We start from the raw sequence: 24049 nt of genomic DNA on the forward strand, positions 1-24049 counted from the left end.
CCCAGCTTCGGGATTCATGGGATTATACGAGAATCTTAGTTTCCACGTTTAATACATGTAAATTTCTGGCCCTCGTGTTGAGAGAAAAGCTTGAAAATGCAAAAAGTGGAAAGTAAATAAAAGGAACCCAACTTTTATTTTATTTTTTTACATACCCATGGTTTGTTGGGGCCTGACTTGAGATTTTTGAATATTTGGGATTGGTAATGCTGGAAAGTATGGGCTTTCTCTGTTACTATCATATTTGCATTTTACTTGTATAAAGCATGTATATGGCTGTATCTGGAACTGATCTTAACTCCATCAGTACCTGAATAAGCTTATACAAGGTATGTTCAGATAAGGAGGACATGTACACTGTGGCATATATTATAGGGGCTGATATTTTGGTTTCTATAAAAAAGCAAACTGTACTCTACATCTGAGTCCCAGATCTATTGGCACAGGACATATGGGTAATTCATCCTTGTATGCACGCTAGGCAAAATGTCGGGCACTAAAAATCCAAGTTTCCATTGCTCTCTTCCCCTCTCCCTTTTGTCCTAAGCCTTTATCCGACAGTCTTTCAGCTGGCCAGGTGGGCAGAAGCAACATACTTCAGCGTTTGCCCTTTGGGACACTAAGGGCTTGTCTATACTTACCGCGCTGGTTCGGCGGCAGGCAATCGAACTTCTGGGTTCGATTTATCGCGTCTAGTCTGGACGCGATAAATCGAACTCAGAAGTGCTCCCCGTCGACTCCGGTAATCCTGCTCGCCGCGAGGAGTACGCGGAGTCGACGGGGGAGCCTGCCTGCCGGGTCTGGACGGGGGTAAGTTCGAACTAAGGTATGTCGACTTCAGCTACGTTATTCACATAGCTGAAGTTGCGTACCTTAGTTCGATTTGGGGGTTTAGTGTAGACCAAGCCTAAAACTTAGGCAGGGGTAGGGCTTTGGCTTTTGAGCGCTATTATCATTTTTCAGAAGTAGTATGAGCTCAGGAGACAAAAGGATGAAAGAGAGTAGGAAGCTCATTGGTTGTAGTGGTGCTATTCAGCCCATACTGGCAGGTTTCCTTGCTCTGCCTGTTTGCAGCCCATGTCCACTTTCTAATGTGGCTTCTGGAGCTGGGTCTCAACAGTGGCTTCTTTAAATCTGTGCACACTGTATTTCATCAGGGAGGATAGCCTGCTTTTCAGGTGATAGGTTTTGCAGCCGTTGTTCACAGAGTCAGGGCAATAATTTAAGATCCATTCTTGGACATTGCCTCGTGTGTCTTTTCTCCTCTTCTGCTCCCAGGAGAATTTGTAATTGGTTGCTATCTGGTCAGATCTGCCTATGAAGAAGAGCTATGTATCTGTGCTGTGCTGGTGGAATACAGGACCCAGAAAGGAATTAGCATTAAAAATGTTTCCTTTCTCATGGTTTTGAGAACTTGGCATTTACCAGGAAAATCAGGATTTTTAAAAATATATTTTATACCTTTTATTTTATGGAGATCATCATCATTTGGAAGGAATTTCTCTTCACAGCATTTGAATTAGACAAATAGGAAGATGGCCTTTGCTCTCTTGTTTTGAATGCATAATATATCAGCAAAAATGCCACTGAGAAATAAAGTAGAGTGTATTATAGGTAACAAAGTGAACAATGCAGATTTTACCAAAAAAAAAAAAAAACAACATAATTTAAAATGCATCCATTTTATGCATTTGTAGCATGGACTTGTGGTAATGGGATGGCCTGTGCAACTAGATAACTCGTTGGGTTACTTAGTCTTTTATTTTCTTTCAAATTTTCCTTGTTAACTATACAGCTTCAAAATCTATCCTAGTCTATCATCATCATCCTTTGACAGAGAATCTGCAAGCATAAGAGTGATTTATCTAAAAGTAATTTAAGACATTGTTTGTCACAGTCTTCTCTCCCAGAAACCTTGCTCATCACTCACTGTAACACAGATTGAAATTTTTAATGGATAACCAAGTTTTTTTGGCATGTCTTGAGCTCAAAGCAAGGCGATGATAGGCAATGTCTTCATTGTAGAGTTAGTCCAGATGATTTGCACTTGGGTTAGCCTAGCCGGGGCTATGCTGGACCTTCAAACTACACTGCAAAGCCCTGCCCAAGTTGCTGTATCCATGTGTGTTGCTAGGACTTCTGGGGGCATGTCCCATGGTGGTTCTTCTAGTGCTATCCCTATGGGTTCTCCACTCCAGGTGACGGTGCATTCTGGTGGTGATCAGAGATCTTTGGTAGCAGTGCCTGGTCAGGACACATGCGCTCAGCTGCTGTCTCGCGGCGTTGTTAGGGTCTGCCTGAGCGCGCACATCCTGCACCCCTCTCAGTTCCTTCTCAACCGTCCTGAGCTGAAGACAGGACTCAGGGCAGTGCTCATCTCTTCCCTGGTTACCGTAGGAAATAAGTAGAGAAAAATAGAAATAGTTAGCTAGCCATTTCCCAGTTCTCCCTTTCCTTTAGCTTAGTTGGTTAGTTTAAAAAAAAAATTCCTCAAGTTAGTCTCTCGTTGAGACTTCACCGCCTGCTCACACTTTCATTATGCCACGGTCGCCAGGCTTTAAGAAATGTGGCTCCTGCAAGGAGTCTCTGATGCGGTCTGACAGGCACTAACTCTGTGTTAAATGCCTCGGTGAGACACACGTCCCTGTGAAGTGTCTCCCCTGTACCAACTTAAAAACTAGAGCTCGCCGTGACAGAGACTTGCGGCTAAAAATGCTCCTCATGGAGAAAGCTCTGCAGCTGCCTATGGAGAAGGGCAGTAAACCTCCTCCCTCACGCTTCCCTGCCAAGTCAGAACCCACCAGGAGCACGGCTTCACCCTCTCATGCGAAGAGGCAGGAAGCCCTAATGTCTCCTCTCAGAAATACTCAAAAGGGTAAAGGATCTCCCACAAGGTCTTTACCCTTGGTGCTGACAGCACCAAGAGCAGGCAACTCTGATCATCCCAGCACCTCAGCAGCAACTCACACGGGGTACAAAAGCAGGGACCCGACTTCCCGCAGAGGGAAGCTCTCCTCTGCACCGGTCCTGCCGGCACCAACGGTGGACCCATTGCCGGCAACACGTTCCATTCTTGTCGGCACCGAGCCTGACTGCCATCCCCGGAGCAGATTCCAACCCCCTGCAGGGCACTCACAAACGTCTCGTGGCTCCTACAAAAGTGAAACAAAATCACTCCAGGCTGCCGCTCACACTTCACGCTCCGCAGCACGCCAGCCTAGGGAGCAGCAACAATTCGTGCATCAGCAGGATATCTCTGTGGCTCCTGAGCCTGACTCTCCGCTCCTAGACACGGAGCACTCACTGAACAGCAGCTCTCGCCACCTGACCTGGATACTTTCACAGATAGTGAGAACGACATATAGCAACGGGCAAAGTTCTCCCCGCCTGAGTCTCCTCCTCCACTGGAGTCATACACACCCCAAGACACGGCGTATCATAAAAATCAGCCTCAGTTTCCCTACTTTGTCCCCCCAGTGGCCAGGACCCAACTTTTCCTACCCGGTGTCCTGGCCTCAGTGGTACCCGTGGTCAGCTGCTGCCATTGCTCTTCCTTGCGCCCCTTCTGCCAGACCTCAAGCTCATCCTATGCCTATATCCCCAGCTCCATCAACATCTAGAGCTCCTGAACCCCCTCTTGAAGAGATGGGTTATGAACCCTTCCCGGATTTACCAGTACCTGCCTCACCATCAGCCGCAGAGGATACTCTCATGCCTCCACCTCCACAACACGTGGATGACTTTAAGCAATTCCGAAACTTTTCAAGAGAGTGGCACTCTGCCAGGACATCCCTTTGGAGGAAGTTCAGGAGACGCAACACAGTCCTCAAAATCCTCTGCACCCTCAAAGATCTCACTACCCATAAACGAAGCCCTCCTAGAACCAGCTGATACTCTCTTACAGACCCCTGCCTCCATCCCACCAACATGCAAGAAAGCTTAATGTAAATACTACGTGTCCGCGAAGGACGTAGATTTCTTATTTTCCCACCCACAACCCAATTCTCTTGTGGTGGATGCAGCAATGCAGAGAACAAAGCAGCCACACTACTAGCCCACTCCGCAGGACAAGGATCTCAAACGCCTTGACCTCCTGGGTCGCAAGGTTTATACCTCTTCTACTCTACAATTTAGAATTGCAAATTATTCCGCCCTCCTCGCAAGCTGTGACTATGACAACTACAACGAGCTCTTTAATTTTGCCTCCCATACACCGGAGGACGGGAGAGTGGACTTCAAGTCAGTCTTCGTTGAAGGTCAATTGGTGTCTAGGGCGGCACTACAAGAGTCAATGGACATGGCAGCTACAGCAGCCCACACCACTGCCACTGCAGTGGTGATGCGCGCCGGTCTTCCTGGCTGTCTGCATCGGTATCCCCAAGGATTTGCAGATCAAAGTGGAGGATCTTCCCTTTCACAAAGATAAATTCTTTCTCAAAAAACCCAATGAAGTCCTTCACACTATGAAAGAGTGTAGAGCCACTTTGCGCACATTGGGCATATACCCATCCATCCCTAGGAGACAACGGTATCAACCTTATCAGAGGCCCCGCACACAACAATATCACCGACCCCAGTCTAGGCCGTATGACACTGGGAGAAACCGCAACAGACCTCGTAGGCGCAGGCAAAACCAGGCGCAACCAATTACTTCCGACACATCAGGTAACAAACAACAATTTTGAAGTGCTGATCTGGGCTCTGCGTGACACCCCTTGACTCTGCTGCTTATTTGCCCATTTGGCTACCGCCTCCAAGCTTTCCACCATGTCTGGTTTGCCAGACTTTGCGCCTCATGTCAGATTCCAACCTCTGCTTTATGTGACTGCCAGTTCCATCAGGGTGTCATAAACCTCAGTCACTTGATACCTCACTGGCCTTACACTGTCAATTTGGCTCTCTTAGCAAGTGTCACTTGGCGGCTTCACAGTCAGATCTGTAGCATAGTGAGGATCTTCCACCTGATAGTTGATGCTGCAAACAGCATGTATATCCTTACCAGTACTCTGCAGAGAGAGACTGATTCTAAAGATGATGCTGCTGCATCTGACACAACCAGGTTGAGGGAATGGCAGCCACAAGGCACGAAGAAAGCTCTTGGATTCAGCGCAATGACCCTTGTATGGATGTCACTGTTTCTTCCCTTCATGTTTGCGCTGTTGTCATAGTCTTGGCCACAGCAGTCCCAAAGCTTTATTTCATTCTCATTCAAAACATTCATAAACAATTCTCTTTCTCCTTTTCTAGGAGAGTCAACCATAGACCTGAAACAGATAGTGTTCCTTTATTTGAATCTTGCGTCTGATGAAGTGGGCATTCACCCACGGAAGCTTATGCTCCAATACTTCTGTTAGTCTTAAAGGTGCCACAGGACCCTCTGTTGCTTTTTACAGATTCAGACTAACACGGCTACCCCTCTGATATTTGAATACAGTCATCCTCATCATAAATAAATCTTACTGTAAATAACATCTTTTCACTGTGACTAATGTCGGGAGTGCAGTCCATTATTACGGAGTAGTACTTCGCTTTGCCGAGCTGCATCAATATGTTAATTAGCACTTTCCTTTCTATAAGGTCAATCAATTTGTTTTGAATTATTTTGCTGCAGTAATGGTCCATAGCTTCTTTATGGACTACTCGATGTAGGTGTTCACGCATGACATCATCGTATTTCCCAAAGAGCTCTACCAAACTGAGGAAATTACCATTATGTTCAGTGAACAACTTATCTGACGTGCCCCAGAAAGCCAAATTATTCGTTACAAGGAAGAAGGTAATTGAGATCAGATGTTCAAGCATGTTCCTCCAATGCTGGGTTTCTACATTAATAATATGCTGGTTTTCTGCATCCGGTCACTTATTCAGCTTGAGCCTGGACTCGACCTCCATCCATTTGGAGTAGGCCATGTTGCTTCAGAGCATCAGCTAAATTATGCTAGCAATTGTACCCAGAAAGTGCAAACAACATTTGGTATTCTTGTCAAATATTTTGCAATGAAAACAGAACACTTTGCCAGTTGATTTTGAGTAAGCTAGTCAACGCCGATTCAGTTTCTCACCATTCTCGATCACCCTTTCACAGTGTGACTTCGAGAAGTGTCACTGCTGCTCATTTACTGGAAATGTCATATCCTTGATTTTGCCTGGCCCGTTCAAAATTGTACAATCAGTACAGACAGCCCCCCAATCTGAAGCAAATACTCACCAGCAACTACACACCACACAACAAAAACACCAACCAAGGAACCAAACCCTGCTACAAACCCCGATGTCAGCTCTGTCCACATATCTATTCAAGGGACACCATCACAGGACCTAACCACATCAGCCACACCATCTGGGGCTCATTCACCTGCACATCTACCAATGTGATATATGCCGTCACGTGCCAGTAATCTGCCAGGTACATTGGCCAAACCGGACAGTCTCTATGCAAAAGAATAAACGGACACACATCTGACATCAGGAATCATAACATTCAAAAACCAGTAGGCGAACACTTCAACCTCTCTGGTCACTCAATAACAGACCTCAAAGTGGCAATTCTTCAACAAAAAAAATCTTCAAAAACAGACTCCAATGTGAAGCTGCAGAACTAGAATTAATTTGCAAACTAGATACCATCAGATTAGGCCTGAATAAAGACTGGGAGTGGTTGCGTCCTTTCAAAACCTAAACTTAATTTCCCCAATACTAATTTCTCCCTACTGTTACTCACACCTTCTTGTCAACTGTCTGTAATGAGCCACTCTCTTACCACTTCAGAAGTTATTTTTCCTCTCTTGGTATCCTGCTGTTAATTGATTTATCTTGTTAGACTGACCTAATACTTGGTAAAACACCCCCATCCTTTCATGTATTTATACCTGCTCCTGTATCTTTTACTTCATACATCTGATGAAGTGGATTCTAGCCCACGAAAGCTTATGCCCAGATAAATTTGTTAATCTCTAAGGTGCCACAAGGACTCCTCGTTTTTTTCAATATTGACAGAGTTTAGGATCACCGACCATAAAGCAGGATCTGATGTATAGATTTGTGGTGTGCAGTTTTTCTCACTGCTGTTTTGGTCATTATGCGAGGCTGATTCTTCTTTATCATTTCTCTCCTTTTCATGTAAACCAGATTTTTCTTTATCATCACTCTCCTTTACGCCACTGGGAAAACTGGATGATTCTCCATCACTTTCCTCACATTTCTATTCCTTATCTTCAGGTAAATCTGCTAATTTGCAATTTTAAGCCTGGAAAAAGAAGTAACAGTATTTCTTTTACATTGTTGCGTAGATAAGTGTTTGATAGATAGATATCTCTGGTGTCTCATTAAATATATCCTTTATTAGTTGCTACCTACACTCTTCAAGTCTTAAAACATAAGTACACTTTCACAATTGAATTTTGTCATCTAGTGACTGGAAGGAATACTACTTTGCTCCATCTAGTGTCTTGCCCTAGCTTTGCACGGTAGAGAATGGCATCAGTTGTTTCAATTTCCCTGTTTGGATTTGAGCAGACCTTGGCATTCCCCTTTAATTGAATAGGTCCACAATAAAACAAGGTTCACAATATCAAAGCTGGGCTCTCACTTCACTTCAGTTTGTTCTTATATCTCACCGACTGATTGGAAATGCCCCACCTTTATATACCCATGAGACCATGGTTGACAACATACTAGGACAACATTTGAGGAAAATGTAATTCTCAGAAACTCTGGAAGGTTCTACAAGATTCTACAAAAGTCCAGAATATTTTAGGAGGTTAGTGAAAAGTGAATCCAAATACGGAATACATGAAACGTTTTTCTTTAAACAGTCTATTTTCCCTTTTGTCGCTAACAACAGAAACAGCACTGCGAGCCTGACACCCCGCAAGCCCAGCACCACTGGCGGTCGCCTGGGTTGCCTTCCCCTAAATCTGGCCCTAGGTCACAGCATCTGGTAGCTAATAAGGAGAAAGCATCTTGCCATTGTGATGCTTTCTATTTATACCCTCAAACCCTCTTCCTCCCCTCATTTCTCTAGATTAAAGATCCAAATAAATAAATAAATAAATAAGGTGACCCTCTAGTTAGACTCTTCTGATTAGTTAGTTTAGAATTATCTCCTCTTGATGCCAGAGTAGAAGAAATTATATCACTTAATTATATTAGAGGTCTTTTAATTCCTTTTAGGTTTTAAGTATTCAATGGTTCATTTGTGGGTTGCAAACATAGTTGTTCTTCAATATATTCAGCATTAGTTATCACTTCATTTCAGTTTAAGCATTTAGTCTAAACTCTTCACTCACTCCAGTCATTGTATGGACACAAACCATAGCCTTTTTATTCCAGTTTCAACTTCAGGTATTTAAACTGAAGGTATCCAGAAAAAATAGAATACAAATATCAAAATGACAAAAACAAAACAGAAAACTATACTACCACATTATTTCTGAGACATTCCCTGTAGTTATATAGTTTGCTAGTTTTATGTCAAATGAGTATTAATCTAGTGAGCTGGTCAGCCATTACAACACTAGCAGAATATATGCAGTTAATTGATATTATAACTTTACCTAGAAAGACAAGAGAAATGTCAGGCACTGGAATTTCAAGTGTTACATTAAAAATATATGTACCAACAAACCAGAAAAATAATGAAAATCCTTCTTTTCAAGATTTAAACCTTGTGTAGTATTTCAGGTATCATCCACGTACTCTGTACAAATACATCTACAAAACACATCCCCTTTGCTGACCAAGAAGAAAAGAAAGGTAGCAGCTGAACAAATCAAAAGTCAGCTTTGTATTGATTAATGCTGGGCTTTTGCTGCCTTTTAGACCCTCTCTTGAGCTGTTTGATAAATACAATAAAGGTAAATAAATATAGTACCAGGTGTGTTTATAGGGAGAACCTTACTGAATGGTTATTACAAGCATCTCTTTGATTTACTACTTTCAGGTAAGCCAGTAATATTATACTGTGTATATTTAGATGAAGGATATTTCAGGTATTGAATAGCATTGTAGATCTTTAGAAGACAAATATTTTTGAGTCTTTTACAAAATTATCCTGTGCTTATTCTATTAAAGAGAGTATCGTGTGACAGAACTATTCACTGCTGATTTTGATTTGTTGACCATATATAAATATAGCTTTTCTCAATATAGTTTTTCAAAATGAGTAAATAAGTGCTGTGATAGACCCAGACCAGTGGGGTACAGGAGTCTGGTAGAGGGCAAATATACTGGTCACTGGATGAGTAGTTTTATGTTCCCTGAGTGACCAGAGCAGGGGCTGCACTAGAGTAATCAGGAGCCTGCTAGAACCAGTTAAGACAGGAAGGCTAATAAGAACACCTGGAGCCAATTAAGAAGAAGCTGCTAGAATCAATTAAGGCAGGCTAATCAGGGCACCTGGGTTTTAAAAGGAGCTCACTTCAGTTTGTGGTGGGAGTGTGAGGAGCTGGGAGCAAGAGGCACAAGGAGCTGAGAGGGTGTGCTGCTGGAGGACTGAGGAGCACAAGCGTTATCAGACACCAGGAGGAAGGTCCTGTGGTGAGAATAAGGAAGGTGTTTGGAGGAGGCCATGGGGAAGTAGCCCAGGGAGTTGTAGCTGTCATGCAGCTGTTACAGGAAGCACTATAGATAGCTGCAGTCCACAGGGCCCTGGGCTGGAACCCGGAGTAGAGGGCGGGCCCGGGTTCCCCCCAAACCTTCCAATTGACCTGGACTGTGGGTTCTTCCAGAGGGGAAAGTCTCTGGGCTGTTCCCCAACCCACATGGTTAATCCCTGAGGCAAGAAAATCCTCCAATAAGCGCAAGACCCACCAAGATAGAGGAGGAACTTTGTCATAGTGCTTATAAAAGTAAGAGACTGATGTCTCTGTTGCCTCGTTTAAGGTGGCGACAGGTGCTATGCAAATCTACCCATCTGTCTGACAAGGGAATGCAACACTTACTTGGTGGGGCTCAGTTATCCCATCAGTTGTATACATGCAGCTTCCACTGACTACAGTGGTAGTTGTATATGCACAACCGATGGGATAAATTGATCCCCTACTATTTCAATTCCATGTCTTTCTTGAGCAGAGACTGTCATTTTTGTGACAAATGGCATGGTAGTTTAGTCATGTGGACAAATGACTATGATGAAAAACAAATTTTGTCAATGGCAGAGTGTTCACTAATTTTTGGACTTAAGCTTGTAGAACAAAGCCTCACCTATACTAGTAGTGTGAGTTATACATGCTGGGAAGTATGAAGTTTACCATTGTTTCAGAGCCTGCTGTTTCAGACTATCTTGTAAAACTATTCACACATTTAAAAATAGATTGCCAAGATTTGTGTGGCAAGATTTGGATTCACCCTTTTTTTTTTATGATTGCAAAACTCAAATAATCTGTGGGCAGAAGATCTGCATTTAAGAATAGATTCATCAGAGAACAGAAAGACAGTATGCCAGTATTTCTGAACAGTCCTGTGAAAACAAACCAATAAATGCATGTGATAGAGGGAAAAATCATTTAAGTGTGAAAGGAAATAGATTTCAATGTTAAGCTTAATGTAATGGTTTAATTTTCCAACCTTCTCTTTTTATTGGATTTTTCCTTCAAAAACCTGTTGTTAGTTCCCAAGTTTTGAAAAAATCTTCATAATAGCAATACATTATAGCCCTGAAAAATACAACTGAAAGAAACATTGGAGACTTACAATTCAATATCTGACCACCTACAGTTCTCTGATTTCCTTCCCTCGATCCCTAAACAGACCAGTGAGTGAATAAATATTTAAAATACTTGTTTCCAGTTCACAGTGTACATGTGTCCATGTAAATGGAATACCCAATGCTTGGACTTTTATCTTTGTATAAAATCTGAGGAAAATAATGAGTAATCAAGTGGACCCTATCTGATTCACAAAGTCACATATTCACAGAGCAAGCCACACACTTTCTTCAAATGATTTTTCCAAGTACCAAAGAGACATGCAACTTCCTCCAAAATATTTGGGATACGTTATGTGGTCCAGATTGGGAAGAGGGAAACAATTGTTTTAGAGTTGAGTCCTTGACTTCCTGGAACTTCATACAGCAGAAAAAGTATTTTAAATTCAGCTCAGGAAACAAAAGAAAAATTGAACTGCATGATTATGTCTAAAATGTTGGATTTGAGGGGCAACAACAGTGCCATGGACAGCACATGACAGAAAGGATCTTGTGCATAAATGAGTGAAAACTCTGGGCCTATTCAATTAAAGGGGAATGCTACGGTCTGCTCAAATCCAAACAGGGAAATTGAAACAACTGATGCCATTCTCTATTGTGCAAAGCTAGGGCAAGACACTAGATGGAGCAAAGTAGTATTCCTCCCAGTCACTAGATGACAGAATTCAACTGCAAAATACAAGGAAGACCAGGCTTTAACTCAGACCAAGACAATCTTCATATGAATTGTTAGTTTTCAAACGTTTGGTTTGGCCACTGAAATTAAAAACTGGAAATCTACCTGGAAGTTCCTGCTAATGCAGAATGCAGCCACCTATCTGTGTAATGCATTTGGCATGAATAATATTTGTATTGAGTCTGAGTCTGCTTCCTAGTCCTGTTTACTTAGAAGTGTGATTCAGGATGTTGATGGCTTCTAAATCCCTTAGTAAATTGGAACATAATTGTTCTAGAGAGCACCTCTCTCCCTATGCCATGGCTGTTAAAGATCACTTGGGAGATTCTTTCTTCATTTCCAAAGCTTGAACACTCTCTATGTAGCAACAGGGCTTTCTCAGTAGAGTGGTTCTGGCTTTGGAATTGAAACTATCAAAGCCTACATATAGTATGTGGTGTAAAGGCCTTTTATTTTGTTTAGTGTCTGTTTTTTCCCCCCCAGATTTGTGCTAACTAATTAGTATTTTAATCTCTTACCAAAGCACCTAGCTCCCATGGGAGTTGGCATTATAGAACCAGTAAAATAAATGTATTCCTGTGTATCTTGGTTTACATTTTCTTTCTTTTCAAACATTTTTCTGCAGGTTAATATTAATTCAATATGCTGACTTCTGCAGTCTGAATTGTATTTTTATGAGATATGGTTGAATAATATAGACAAATCGAGGACTTCTAAGATACTTTCAGGGCCCAGAAATTCTCACCGTGGCAGGTCCTGTATGCATACTTTTAAGCCAGAGTACAAGAGCATTCAAACTTGCATACAGAACTTGGGCCTGTGGAATAAGAGAGTTGAAGGGATACTTTGAGTAAGATATAAGATTTCATGTTTTGAAACTTGAAAAGTAGTGTTCTGGGGTAAGTCAGCTTAAAAATTCCAGACACAGCTTCTGAGAACTTTCTTTTTGGCATATGTTGAATATAAGGATTATATAACTCAGGCCAGTACAGTGCATGTAGTTGTTGACTAGTCTTGTTGTGTAGCTGCATGAATACTTGTCATCAACAGGGTGTTGGATATATGGTGTGAAATTTTCACCCCTGCTTCATATAAGTAAAGACACTAGAGTGGCATAAAGGGGCCCCAGGAGAATTCCCCTGGCTGTCTCCTGAGGACCCCGGGCACATATGACAGGCCAAGAGCGTGGTTCTGGGAACAAAAGGGGGTGGGACTGCAGCAGGTAGCACTGCAGAGATTTTGGACAGCCCTGCTGCCCATAGGCTGGAGGGCACAGCTTGCTGTAATTTAGCCCCAGAAGGCTATCTAAATTACACGAAAGACGACTCTGGTCACCAGAGCAGCCCAGAATCAGGAGAGCATAAATGTGGCTTACAGACAGCTTAGCACCACCTGTCCCTGACTGACAAAATCTGTGCTGCACTTCACAAAATGTCACCCATGATATGGAGGCAAAAGGAAGAGGAACTCTTAGTGGTTGTGATATACAAAACAGAAATGTATCCCTACGTCAAGGCTGCTTCCCCACTCTGAACTTTAGGGTACAAATGTGGGGGCCTGCATGGAAACTTCTAAGCTTAACTACCAGCTTAGATCTGGTCCGCTGCCACCACTCCCAAAGTGCTAATTCCCTTCCCTGGGTAGCCTTGAGAGACTCTTCACCAATTCCCTGGTGAATACAGATCCAAACCCCCTGGATCTTAAAACAAGGAGAAATTAACCATCCCCCTCCTTTCTGCCACCAACTCCTGGTGGATCAAGATCCAACCCCCTTGGCTCTAAAAACAAGGAAAAATAAATCAGGTTCTTAAAAAGAAGGCTTTTAATTAAAGAAAAAGGTAAAAATCATCTCTGTAAAATCAGGATGGAAAATAACTTTACAGGGTAATCAAACTTAAAGTGCCCAGAGGAATCCCCTCTAGCCGTAGGTTCAAAGTTACAGCAAACAGAGATAAACACTCTAGCAAAAAGGTACATTTACAAGTTGAGAAAACAAAGATAAAAACTAACACACCTTGCCTGGCTGTTTACTTACAAGTTTGAAATATGAGAGACTTGTTCAGAAAGATTTGGAGAGCCTGGATTGATGTCTGGTCCCTTTCAGTCCCAAGAGCGAACAACCACCAAAACAAAGATCACAAACAAAAGTCTTCCCCCCACCAAAATTTGAAAGTATCTTGTCCCCTTATTGGTCCTTTGGGTCAGGTGTCAGCCAGGTTACCTGAGCTTCTTAACCCTTTACAGGTAAAAGGATTTTGGAGTCTCTGGCCAGGAGGGATTTTATAGTACTGTACACAGGAGGGCTGTTACCCTTCCCTTTATAATTATGACACCGTATAATTTCCAAAGCAGAAAATATTATCTCTGTATTTGCACAGGTCCCAGTATTGTAGCTCGCTGTGGCTGCACACCCTCCCGCACACCACTGGTGGTGTGATGAGCCAATGGCTCTGCCTCTGTTTCCTTCCTAGTCTTGTCTTCTGTTGCTCCACCCATCCTTCAACAGCTGCTGAGTTCAGGTGACAGCCCTCCAGTGATGTCATGTAACAGTCCCACCTCTTTGGGGTACCGAAAGTCCAAAATCAACACAAAAAAACAAACTCTTCTATTCCCTCAGAGAGGTCCTGGGTAGGCAGCATTCTATCCCAGTTCCTGGCCCCAGCCACTTCTCTCCCACATTCAGAGTTCCAAGTCTGCTCTCCATCCCACGCAGGCAGCAAATGAGCTGGGCTCTCCCTTTTTAGCTCCTCCCTTGATGTTGGGTACCTGCTTCAGGTGTCATGAGGTGGGGCTGATTGGCTCCCAGCAGCCCATTAATTTGCTCCTGATTTGTGAGGTTTGTACACCTCATCACATGCCTGTTTTGTATAATTTAAAAAGCATGCCTTTGCGGTATTGGACTTCTTTAAAGGTGATCTACAAAGCGCTTTCAAGTGTGTTCACTTTGTCCGCTTATGAAATTCATGGTCTCTGAAGGTACGCTTTACCTTTGTTGTTTTTTTTCATAAATTCATAGATTAATTTTTGTTAGAATGTCTCTTTTCATGATTTTTTAAAAATAGTGCTTATAAGCCCCCTTCCTAACAACATGAGTAAGAGATTTAAGATTTCAGCTATGCATCTTGCTTGATGATATTATTTGTAGGCTTGGCAGAATTTTTATTTTTAACGACAATGGATAATATTGATATTTATTTTTAAGCATTAGACAAAATAAAAGAGTTTTAAAGGTTATTAGGATTTAAACTGTACATGCTAACATATGAAAACTGTTAGAACATTTCATAAAAGCTTTGCAGGTCACCTTTTATAATACACCTTTTATTTTTTAGCTGCAGATAGATTGAAGTGAAAGTACTGTGGTTTACTTTAGAGCATCCTTCAGTGGACCCTGAAGTTGTCTTTTGACGTAGGATTTCCTGTAAATTATGTATATTTTATTCTTCATCCAGAAGATATATAATTTTAAGGAAAAGATCTTGGTTACTTTTTGCAAAGTTTACAGATTGTATGTGTGACAGATCTTTCCTCATCCTTTTGTGTTTGTTTTACTTTGATTCCTCTTTGCACATAAGCTTAAATACTACCAGTTCCACAGGGTTTTTATTTGTCAAATCCAACATATTTTCTGCACTCTGTAGGTTGATTGGGAGAGGGGGTTGATTGGGTGCAGGGGAATAGGAAGAACGAAGAACTGATTATGTACACAGAATTCCCTTTGAAATCAATGGGAATTCTCTGTGTGGAGCCTGCAGGATCAGGACCCAGATCCTCAGGGATCAGGGCCTAACTTTCACTGATGTCACCTTTGAGGATTTGGGCCCAGGCCATTAGCATGCAGTGCTATTGAAACCATCCATCGCTACTGTAGGACATACTGATCCTGCAAAGTGCAGCGCTCCTTCTATGAGGTGTTGTATCCCTGAAACTCATGATGGAGACCATGAGAGTGCAGGGCCTTTAGAAACTTGCAGGAGGATCTCTGCACCTTCCAGGATAAGGTCCATTATTAAGTGTAAAAATCTATAAGAGTGCAAAGATTTCAAATTCGAGTCAGAATGTAAAAGTTTTAGGGCTTGATCCTGCAATGTGCTGAGCACTGCATCCCTAATCCCACAAAGCACTGAAGCATGTGCATAATTTCTTTGTAGGACTGAGCACTCAGACTCCATAGCAGCATTGAATTAAGTAAATTCTTAAAAAGGAAATAAAATATTAAAGCAAAATTCTTCATTTGGGGGTCATTTTATGCATCTGAAAATTGTAAATCTTATCAGAATTTTAATCCAGAATTTAGTCTGTAAGAAGACAAGAACAAAAAAAAACAAACAAACAAAAAAACTGCTTCAAACTAACAAAGCTCCAGAACCCCACTACCAACACCTTTGAAGAACTAGACTCCTATTTTGACACACAAATTTAAGAATTATGTATTTTACATATTAATTTGGGGTTAAATGAGAGGGAATTGTCTGATAAGACATTGAAGAGTGATTTTTTTTTCCACCGTAACACTCTATCTGAACCAAAAGACTAATAAGAATTTTTAATAAAGGGTTTAATAAAAAACAGTTGAAGTATTTGGGAAAACTATATGGACTGGCCTTTAAATAAACCTTTATTCTGCTTGTTTTGCATGTGCAAATAATTTAAGGTTGAAACCAATACTCTGATAGGATTTTATGACCCCAAAGATGAGCCTTTATTGATGCCATCTCCAAAAGTGCTGTTGCTGTTGATTAGGTGTTGGCCTTTTGTGTTTTCTGTCTTATTTGAGAGTTGCTGATCCTTCTACAGTACATACTTAGCTGCTAATCCTGGCTCACAAGCTTGAGAAATTCTAGGAACATTGACAGTCTTTTCTGGGGTCAATGCACAACATTAGGAGTTTACTGCTCTTAGGCCGTGACACTACAAAGACTTATGAACATGCTTAACTTTACAGTTGAAGTCAATGGGACTGATCGGCATGTTAAAAGTTGAGCACATGCATACATCTTGGCAGAATCAGGGCTTCACAGACCTAGTGTTGTTCAGAACATGTATCTTTTCCTGGGTACTCCTATCTATGGTGACAAGGAAAGGGGACAGTATGAAAAACCTGTATCTACACATTCCACGCCTACCATATTTCTTAATCCCACATACTCACAGGACAACCATGAATCTGAACCTTGGCTTTTTCCTTACCTTCTCATTCCCAGGAGCAGTGCTGGACTCCATTTGTTGCTGGTAGAATGGAGGAATCAACCTTTTCCCCCTCTAATATCATAAGAAGGCTTCTAAACTATTCCGCTGTGACTAGGATGGTCATTGAGCACATCCCCAGAACACCAGACATTCCGGACTTAGGGGAGCGATGTGACACCATCCTCCCTGCGTGATCCTGCCCCCATCAGCATGACCTTGTACGTATGTGAGGTCATGCTGGTTGGACAGAGTGGTGCTGTCTTCAATATGGTGTCTTCCATCCCATGCAGTGTTATGCTGGACAAAATCATGTCCAGTTTTACATTCATACTGGACAGGGGACAAAGTTTGAGAAAACAGAACTGTCCAGCTTAAAACGGAACACATGACCTGCCAAACTGTGACCTTTATTGCACCATAGTGGCTGACAACTTTTCCGTGGTTGTATGCAATGTTGTAGCCGTGTTGGTCCCAGGATATTAGAGAGACAAGGTGGGTGAGATAATCTGTGTGGCTCGAAAGCTTGTCTCTCTCACCAACAGAAGTTGATCCAATAAAAGATACTACCTCATTCACCTTACGTCTCTAACTTTTCCCCTTGGCTATCAGACAGAAATGGCATAGGGGGAACTGTTGGCTACCTCAGGTAGGCACCTCTCAGCGGCCTCCTAGTATAGCGGGGTCCCGACTAGTCAGCATTGAAAGAGATGATCACTGGGGAACATTATGTGGCCCAGCAGCTGCCAGCCACTCAAAGAGCATAGAAGAAAGTAATAGTGCTTTTTGATTGATGTGACAGAAATGAGAATGGGCCCCAAACTGCAGATGTGTTTAAAATATTTTGAATTCAGTCATTAATTTAGAATACATTTAAAGCTACACATTTGTTATTTCACATTAATATGGAATTAAAAAGTTACAAGAAACTAATTTAACATTAATGAAATGCTCAGGGGGAAGAGCGAACTTTAATAATTATGGATGTGAAGAACTATAATTTCTGTCAGGTCAGTATTCCCATTTGTATATAATTAAAATGTTTTAATTTCTTCTATGAATAATATTTGACATACTGTGTGTGTATAGGAACTCAAATGAACATCATGGAATTTAGTGCATTACCCCTTGGAAATATGATTACCTCTTCCACTTCAAGTTGTTCTTGTACTTTAGCCAGATTTTTCACATAGTGCCATTTCCCTTTTGTGTCAAAATGCATGAACATATGTTAGGGTCCTTGAGGTAATACAACAGTAAACAAAGGATAGTTACAATCAGAACTGCAAATCATTCTGTCCTTGGATTTCAACCTCTAAAAACATAGGTGCTCATTCAGTAGACCTATGCTCCCTTTCAATATTGTTTGTGCACATAAACAAATAGGTAGTAAACTGATCAAGGTATTATGCTATTAATCTGACCTGTGGTTCTTACTCAGATAAACTCACATTGAAGCCAGTTTTGCCTAAATAAGGGCTATTACAGCAGAATCTGCTTAATCAGAATGACCTCCATAAGTAGGTGGTCTTATTTGCCACTTAGACAGAATTTCCAGTTATTGGAGGATGTCATTTCAATAGTAATGCTATTCATGGAGCTGAAGATGTAGAAACATAGAAATTGCCGTACTGGATCAGGCCAGTATTGCCATCCATCTAGTCTGGTATCCTGTCACTGACATTGGCTAGTACTAGTACCTTCAGAGGAAGGTCCAAGAAAAACATGCAGTAGCCAGTCATTGTTTCTCCTAACTAGTCACCTGCCCAATCAATCCCAGTGTCCTGCTAAGCAAGTCTGAGTATTCCCTGCACTCCACTTTCCAGTTCCAGGTTCCCTTGCCAGGTTCCTTGTTCCAATCTACTTTTCCCACCCCTTCTTTGCAGGTGTGACTCTTGTCCCCTTTGCATTTGAATCAGGCAGCTTCCTTCTCCACTCAGCTTGAGTCCAACAGCAAGTCACAGAGTACAGAAGAGCCTCCCTGTTCTCAGTTCAGGACCTGGACCTGGCATGACTCTCATCAGACCAAAGCTGCAATTGCAGGGAAAATGCTGCTCAGCCCCAGGCTGGAGCATGCCCAGTAAAGACAATTTTAGGGACTTTAGCTACTAAAAATGACCATGTGTGAACTGAGATTATTTTATAACTTGGCTTAATGTGGGTGGATTATCACAGGGACAGCAAAAGACACATCCCTGATGCACAGGCCACTCCCTTGCCAATTTCAAGTCCCTGTTCCAAAGCATGGAGCAATAGAGCTGTTCAAGGAAAAGATCATAAAAAAAAATACACTGGCAAACAATATATTTTTCCTTAACTTCTTCCTTGGCAGTGACTGAACTATTTTATTTGGGCTGAAATTTTTGGAAAAAAATTCAGCCTGAGTCAGACACCTCGCATAGAAAATGTCAGCCCAAATGGTTATAAGTAACTGAAAAGAGGGTCTTATAATGGGAAGTGTTGTGTAACCTTAATAGTGCTATCAGCCCCGCCTATAATAATAATAATAACAATACCTTTGCTCTTATAAGAGATGGGAGAGAAAATAAAATATATTGGGGAAAATGGATTGAAAGCTTAGGCTGGAGAGAGGCAAGCAATTGGCAAAAATAATTGACTGGCAGAAAGGATTTGTTGATGAGCATGTGAATAAAACTAGGAGGTCTCTTGAGAGTATCCAGGAAGGCATAGCAGCGTGTAGTAGAGAGGAGCTGGTAGCGAGAAGGCAAGGAGCAACTAAGTTGAGCAGCACTCAACTAAGAGTGTTTTGTCCCCAGAGCTCTCATACTTTGTGCTGGGCTTTGTAATCTGCATCGTCTGAGGAGCACAATGGTCTTGGCAGTTCATGGATCGAGATGTGGTCTCAAATGTAGCTTGGACCAGATCCATTAATTGTTTTGAAGATTAGGTCCAAAGTCTTAAACTGGCTATTATAACACCATTTGGCGAGACATTAAGATATCATGGGTCTTGCTCTCTATATATGTTGATGACACCTGTCTGCATATCTCATTCTCCACTGATGCAATCACTGCCATGATAAGATACCACAATGCTTACAAGAGATCAGCTTTTTGGATGAAGAGCAACTGGCTCAAACTCAGTCCTGGAAAAACCAAAATGATCCTGGTTGGTCAGGGAGATGCTTTGAAGAACTAGTTGGGAAGCTGTCACTATATCTAAAGCTGAACATGAAAACAACAGAAATACTCCCGCTGATGTAAAATGTGTCTCCTCCATGTGCAATGAGCACATCACAGACAATGCTCTACTCCCTCCACTTGTTCCCATACTAAAAGTCAGCTGTAAAATGGTTCATGTGATTTTAAAATGGCACGGATGGTTCTATTTATGTAATCTTAATTTTTCCTCACTCGCCCTGTTTTTTGTCACTCTCACTTACTGTATCTATCTAAAATTTAGACTGTAAGGTCCTTTGATAATCCTGCATTCTATCTCCCATGAAGCACTTTTAGAAGTTATAATGTCCTAATAATGAGGAAAATATTGGGAATTTTTAATCACAACTAATCTATCTAAATCTCTTTGTATGTCAGAGCTCTAGTGGCTAATGCCTCCATGATAATTTGCATTTGTACTTGTCATGATACATTCAGTGTTCTTGTAGCTGTGTTGGTTGCAGGATATTAGAGAGACAAGGTAGGTGAGGTAATATCTTTTATTGAGTTATCTTTCGAGTTTACACAGAGCTGAAGAAGAGCTCTTTGTAAGTTCCAAAGATTGTCTCTCTCACCAAAAGAAGTTGGTCCAATAAAATATTATATTAAATAAAATATAAATATTATTGCATCCACCTTCTCTTTAATGATGATATATTGTCACGATTCACTTACAAATTGAAATTGCCTTGCATTTCTGATGAAAGTCAGACCTTTAATATTTTACTGTAAACAGAGAATATTTGAAGCTTTTCTGTTATTCCCTTATTTTGAAATGTTGTTTTTATTATAATTAAAACAGGCAATTACCATAGCTTGTCCCACATGATTAATTTTTCCATTTTGTGTGCTCTGTACTGAAGCTGGATAATGCAGATGAACAAGCAGCTCAGATCCGACGTGAACTAGATGGGCGTCTACAAATGGCAGAACAAATGACAAAGGTAAATTATGATTGTCACTTTCATGCCTCGAATTTTAAATGGTGTGTGAGAGTGCGTGCCTGTATGCCATATACCCTCCTGAATATTATAACCATTGATCCTTTTAAAAGGAAAATTAAGCAAATTAGGGCAGTTGTACTGTGCAGCAGTTTAGAAGAACAGACTAGTTCCAGTCTAGAGCGTCTGTCTCTGTCTCTCTCGTGTTTTTTATATATATATGCACACATGCCGGGGGGGAGGAGAGAGAGAGACCTTGATAAGTCATATATACTGTGATCTGATTCTGCCATTGACAGTGAGCTCAGTTGGAGAGAAAAGAAAGTGTGTGTGTAATTCGTACACACGTGAGTATGGTATGGTATAAAATTTGTATTTGCATGAGTTTGGGTTGGATTTTGGCATTACAAGTAGTAAAGCCATCAGAGAGTTGTGCAGGCCATCCTAAATGGTAGTGGATAGATTAAAGAGAATATTTTTTATAAATGTTTTAGAAAATTGGATCTATTTTTATATCCCTCACCTATAAAGCCAGACCAGAGTGCACCACTGACCTGTTAATGTGCATCAGCAGGGTCCATACGGACAATTAGTGAATGGCAAGCTAGTGCAGGGTAGATTCACATGTCAGCTTTCTGTGAACTAAATCATTATGTAGACAAGGCCATATAATTCCTATGGCCCAGACCATGTCCTCCCATGTTAAAAACTATGGGCGGAAGATAATGGGGAGTAAATCTCTGGCAGTATTCATTAGGAGAGTACATAATTACCTTTGTACCACAGGCCACATCACTCCATGGTTGGGGGGCAGGATTTCCCAATTGCAGAAAGAGTCTCCCACACACCTAGTATTCCCTGGGAGGCACTGGGCCATAAACAAGGAACTTCTGTACTAGTTCTGTATTCTGGTGGTTTCCCGCCCCTTGCTAGAGTAGCTCTAATGGATATCCCAATCATATCTATGGTTTGCTCAATGTGTGTATTTAAAAAACCCTTTTCTTCTTCAAGTGCTTGCTCATGTCCATTCCAAGTAGGTGTGTGAATGCCGCGTGCACGGTTGTCGGAAGGTTTTTTCCCCTAGTGGTACCTGTTGTGTTGGCTTTGGACCCCCTGGAGTCGTGCCTTCCTGGTAGTGTATATAGGTCTCTGCCGAACCACCGCCTTCTCAGTTCCTTCTTAACGCCACTGATGGTTGTTGGAGCAGCTCTCTTCTTTTGCAGGCTATCCACTAGTGGACTTTCTCTTGTTGTACCTGAAATAGTTAAAACTTAGTATTAGTTAGTTCCAGTAGTTCATAGTTAGTTAAGGTAAGTTTTAGTTGGGGGTTTCCCCCACCACCTTTCCCTCCCGGGGACCGGGGCATGCCTTGGTCTCAAGGGTTCAACCCGTGTGGGTCCTGTCTGAAGCCTATGCCAAAGGGAGACCCACGTGACTGTTGCTTAAAGTGTTTGGGGAAGCCCATCAGACTGAGAAGTGCAAAATCTGTAGAAGCTTGTGCCCAAGGACTAAGAAGGAAAGGGACTTTAGGGTGAAATTGCTCCTCATGGAGCCAGCCCTTCGTCCCCAAGCTCAGCACTTTGGTGTGGAGTGCACCGGCCTCAGTAAGCGAGGCTGTGGCACTGAGAAAGGACTCGGGCTCCAGGGACCTTTTGCACCACCATTCCCCAGCACTGAAGACCTCCGCCGGTGCAAGTGCCAGGCATTGCTCTCATTCACTAGTGCTGCACAAGGAAAAAGAAGAGGTTGCTCTCCCACTAGAGTAGTGGAGTGAAGAGGCACCAGTGGGGCACACCGGGTCACCTTGTTTCGGATCCGACTCAGCCGGCACAGTCGACTCCGGCCTCACAGGGAAATCCGTCGAGTCCGGTTCTGATGGAGTCCCTGGTATGGGGTTGTTGGGTGGAGGAGTTAGACCTTCCCTCCACGCCGGACACCTTTTGAGGCAGGTAGCAATGACGGCATAGTCATCCACACAGGTACCACAAAGTGGCACCGTGCCTTCTAAGGGCAAGCCGGCAATGATGTGGCACTCCTCACCCTTGCCTTGACTCTGTTCCCCGGCACCATCTCGCTCCGCAACACCTTGGTCACTGAGATCAGAGTCCTCATCTGACTCAGAGGCGGAGTTGTATGCGTCTAGGCGATGCCAGCTCCGTTCCAGATGAGAGGAAGGGCAACCGTTGCCTATGATGCCATGGCCACCGCAGCGGCAGGCGCCTGGTCAATGGCTCTTCTGGACCCAGTGGGCCTACTACCAAGCTCAAGGGCTGGAGTCCAGGTCCTTGTAGGTGGTATCGGAGCCATGAGCCCTCCACCATCATCATCTGTAGCCCGTGAACCTCCACGAGGCCAAGAGATGAGCACACAGGCCAGCACTGAGACCGCAGCAGGACCCGGCACTGGGGCCAGTACCAGGATGTGTTGGCATGGGGGGATCCCCACAACCGGAGGGTCAGGAAGACCTGGTGCCCCTATGGGCATCTTCCTTATACTCCTCTGATGAAGGCATGGCGGGAACATCCACCATGGACAACTGAGCCCACCAGGAGTTGCTCAGAAGGATGGCTCAAAATTTGGGCATGCAGGTAGAGGAGGTGTCGGAGGAGACTGACCCCATGGTTCACATTCTGGTGCCTGAAGGTCCCTCAGGGGTGGCTTTGCCCCTCATTAAGGCCGTCCACAACACTACTAAAGCATTGTGGCAAACACCCGCCTCCTCTCCCCCCACAGCCAAAGGGGTGGAGAGGAAGTATTTTGAAGTACCTTCAAAAGGGTATGAATACCTGTTCACTCACCCTCAGCTGGGCACTCTGGTGGTGGAGGTTGCCAACCAAAAGGAAAGGCAAGGACAACTGGGACCTACTCCTAAGTCCAAGGAGGTGAAGAAACTGGATCTCTTCAGTAGGAAGGTGTATTCTACCGGGGGGGTCCTGCTTCACATTTCCAACCAGCAGGCAGCCTTAGTCGCTACAGTTTTAACTCTTGGACCGTGTTGTCCAAATTCAAGGAGCTACTCCTGGTGTACTCCCCCTAGGAGTTTGCTGCTGTTCTCGAGGAAAGCAAGGTCATTGCGATGACCTCCTTACAGGCCTCTCTAGATTGGGTGGACTCGGCAACCCGTACTTTGTCGACAGTCATAGCCATGAGAAGGAGCTCATAGCTTCAGGTGTCGGGACTCCTGCACAAAGTCCAGCAGACAATCCAGGACTTTCCTTTTGACTGTTTAGGGCTTTTCTTGGAGCAAACAGACTCTAAGCGCCATAGCCTGAAAGACTCATGGGCAATACTAAAGTCCCTGGGGCTCCATATGCCAGCCCCCTCCCCTCCCCGAGTAAGCATTTTAAGCCACATCTTACCC

At 42.8% G+C, this 24049-nt stretch overlaps 1 protein-coding gene across 26 annotated transcripts in view; it reads left to right on the top strand.

Moving 5' to 3' along the window:
• Nucleotides 1-24049, top strand: part of CADPS2 (calcium dependent secretion activator 2) — a 570146-nt gene that overhangs the window by 205114 nt on the left and 340983 nt on the right. For all 26 annotated transcript variants that reach the window (XM_034768448.1, XM_034768267.1, XM_034768287.1 and 23 more), the window contains exon 4: nt 20611-20691. In XM_034768448.1, the coding sequence (XP_034624339.1) occupies nt 20611-20691 (81 nt within the window). The remainder of the gene's footprint in view (nt 1-20610; nt 20692-24049) is intronic.

The sequence above is a fragment of the Trachemys scripta genome, chromosome 1 (genome assembly GCF_013100865.1).
Source record: "Trachemys scripta elegans isolate TJP31775 chromosome 1, CAS_Tse_1.0, whole genome shotgun sequence".
NCBI lineage: Eukaryota > Metazoa > Chordata > Testudines > Emydidae > Trachemys > Trachemys scripta.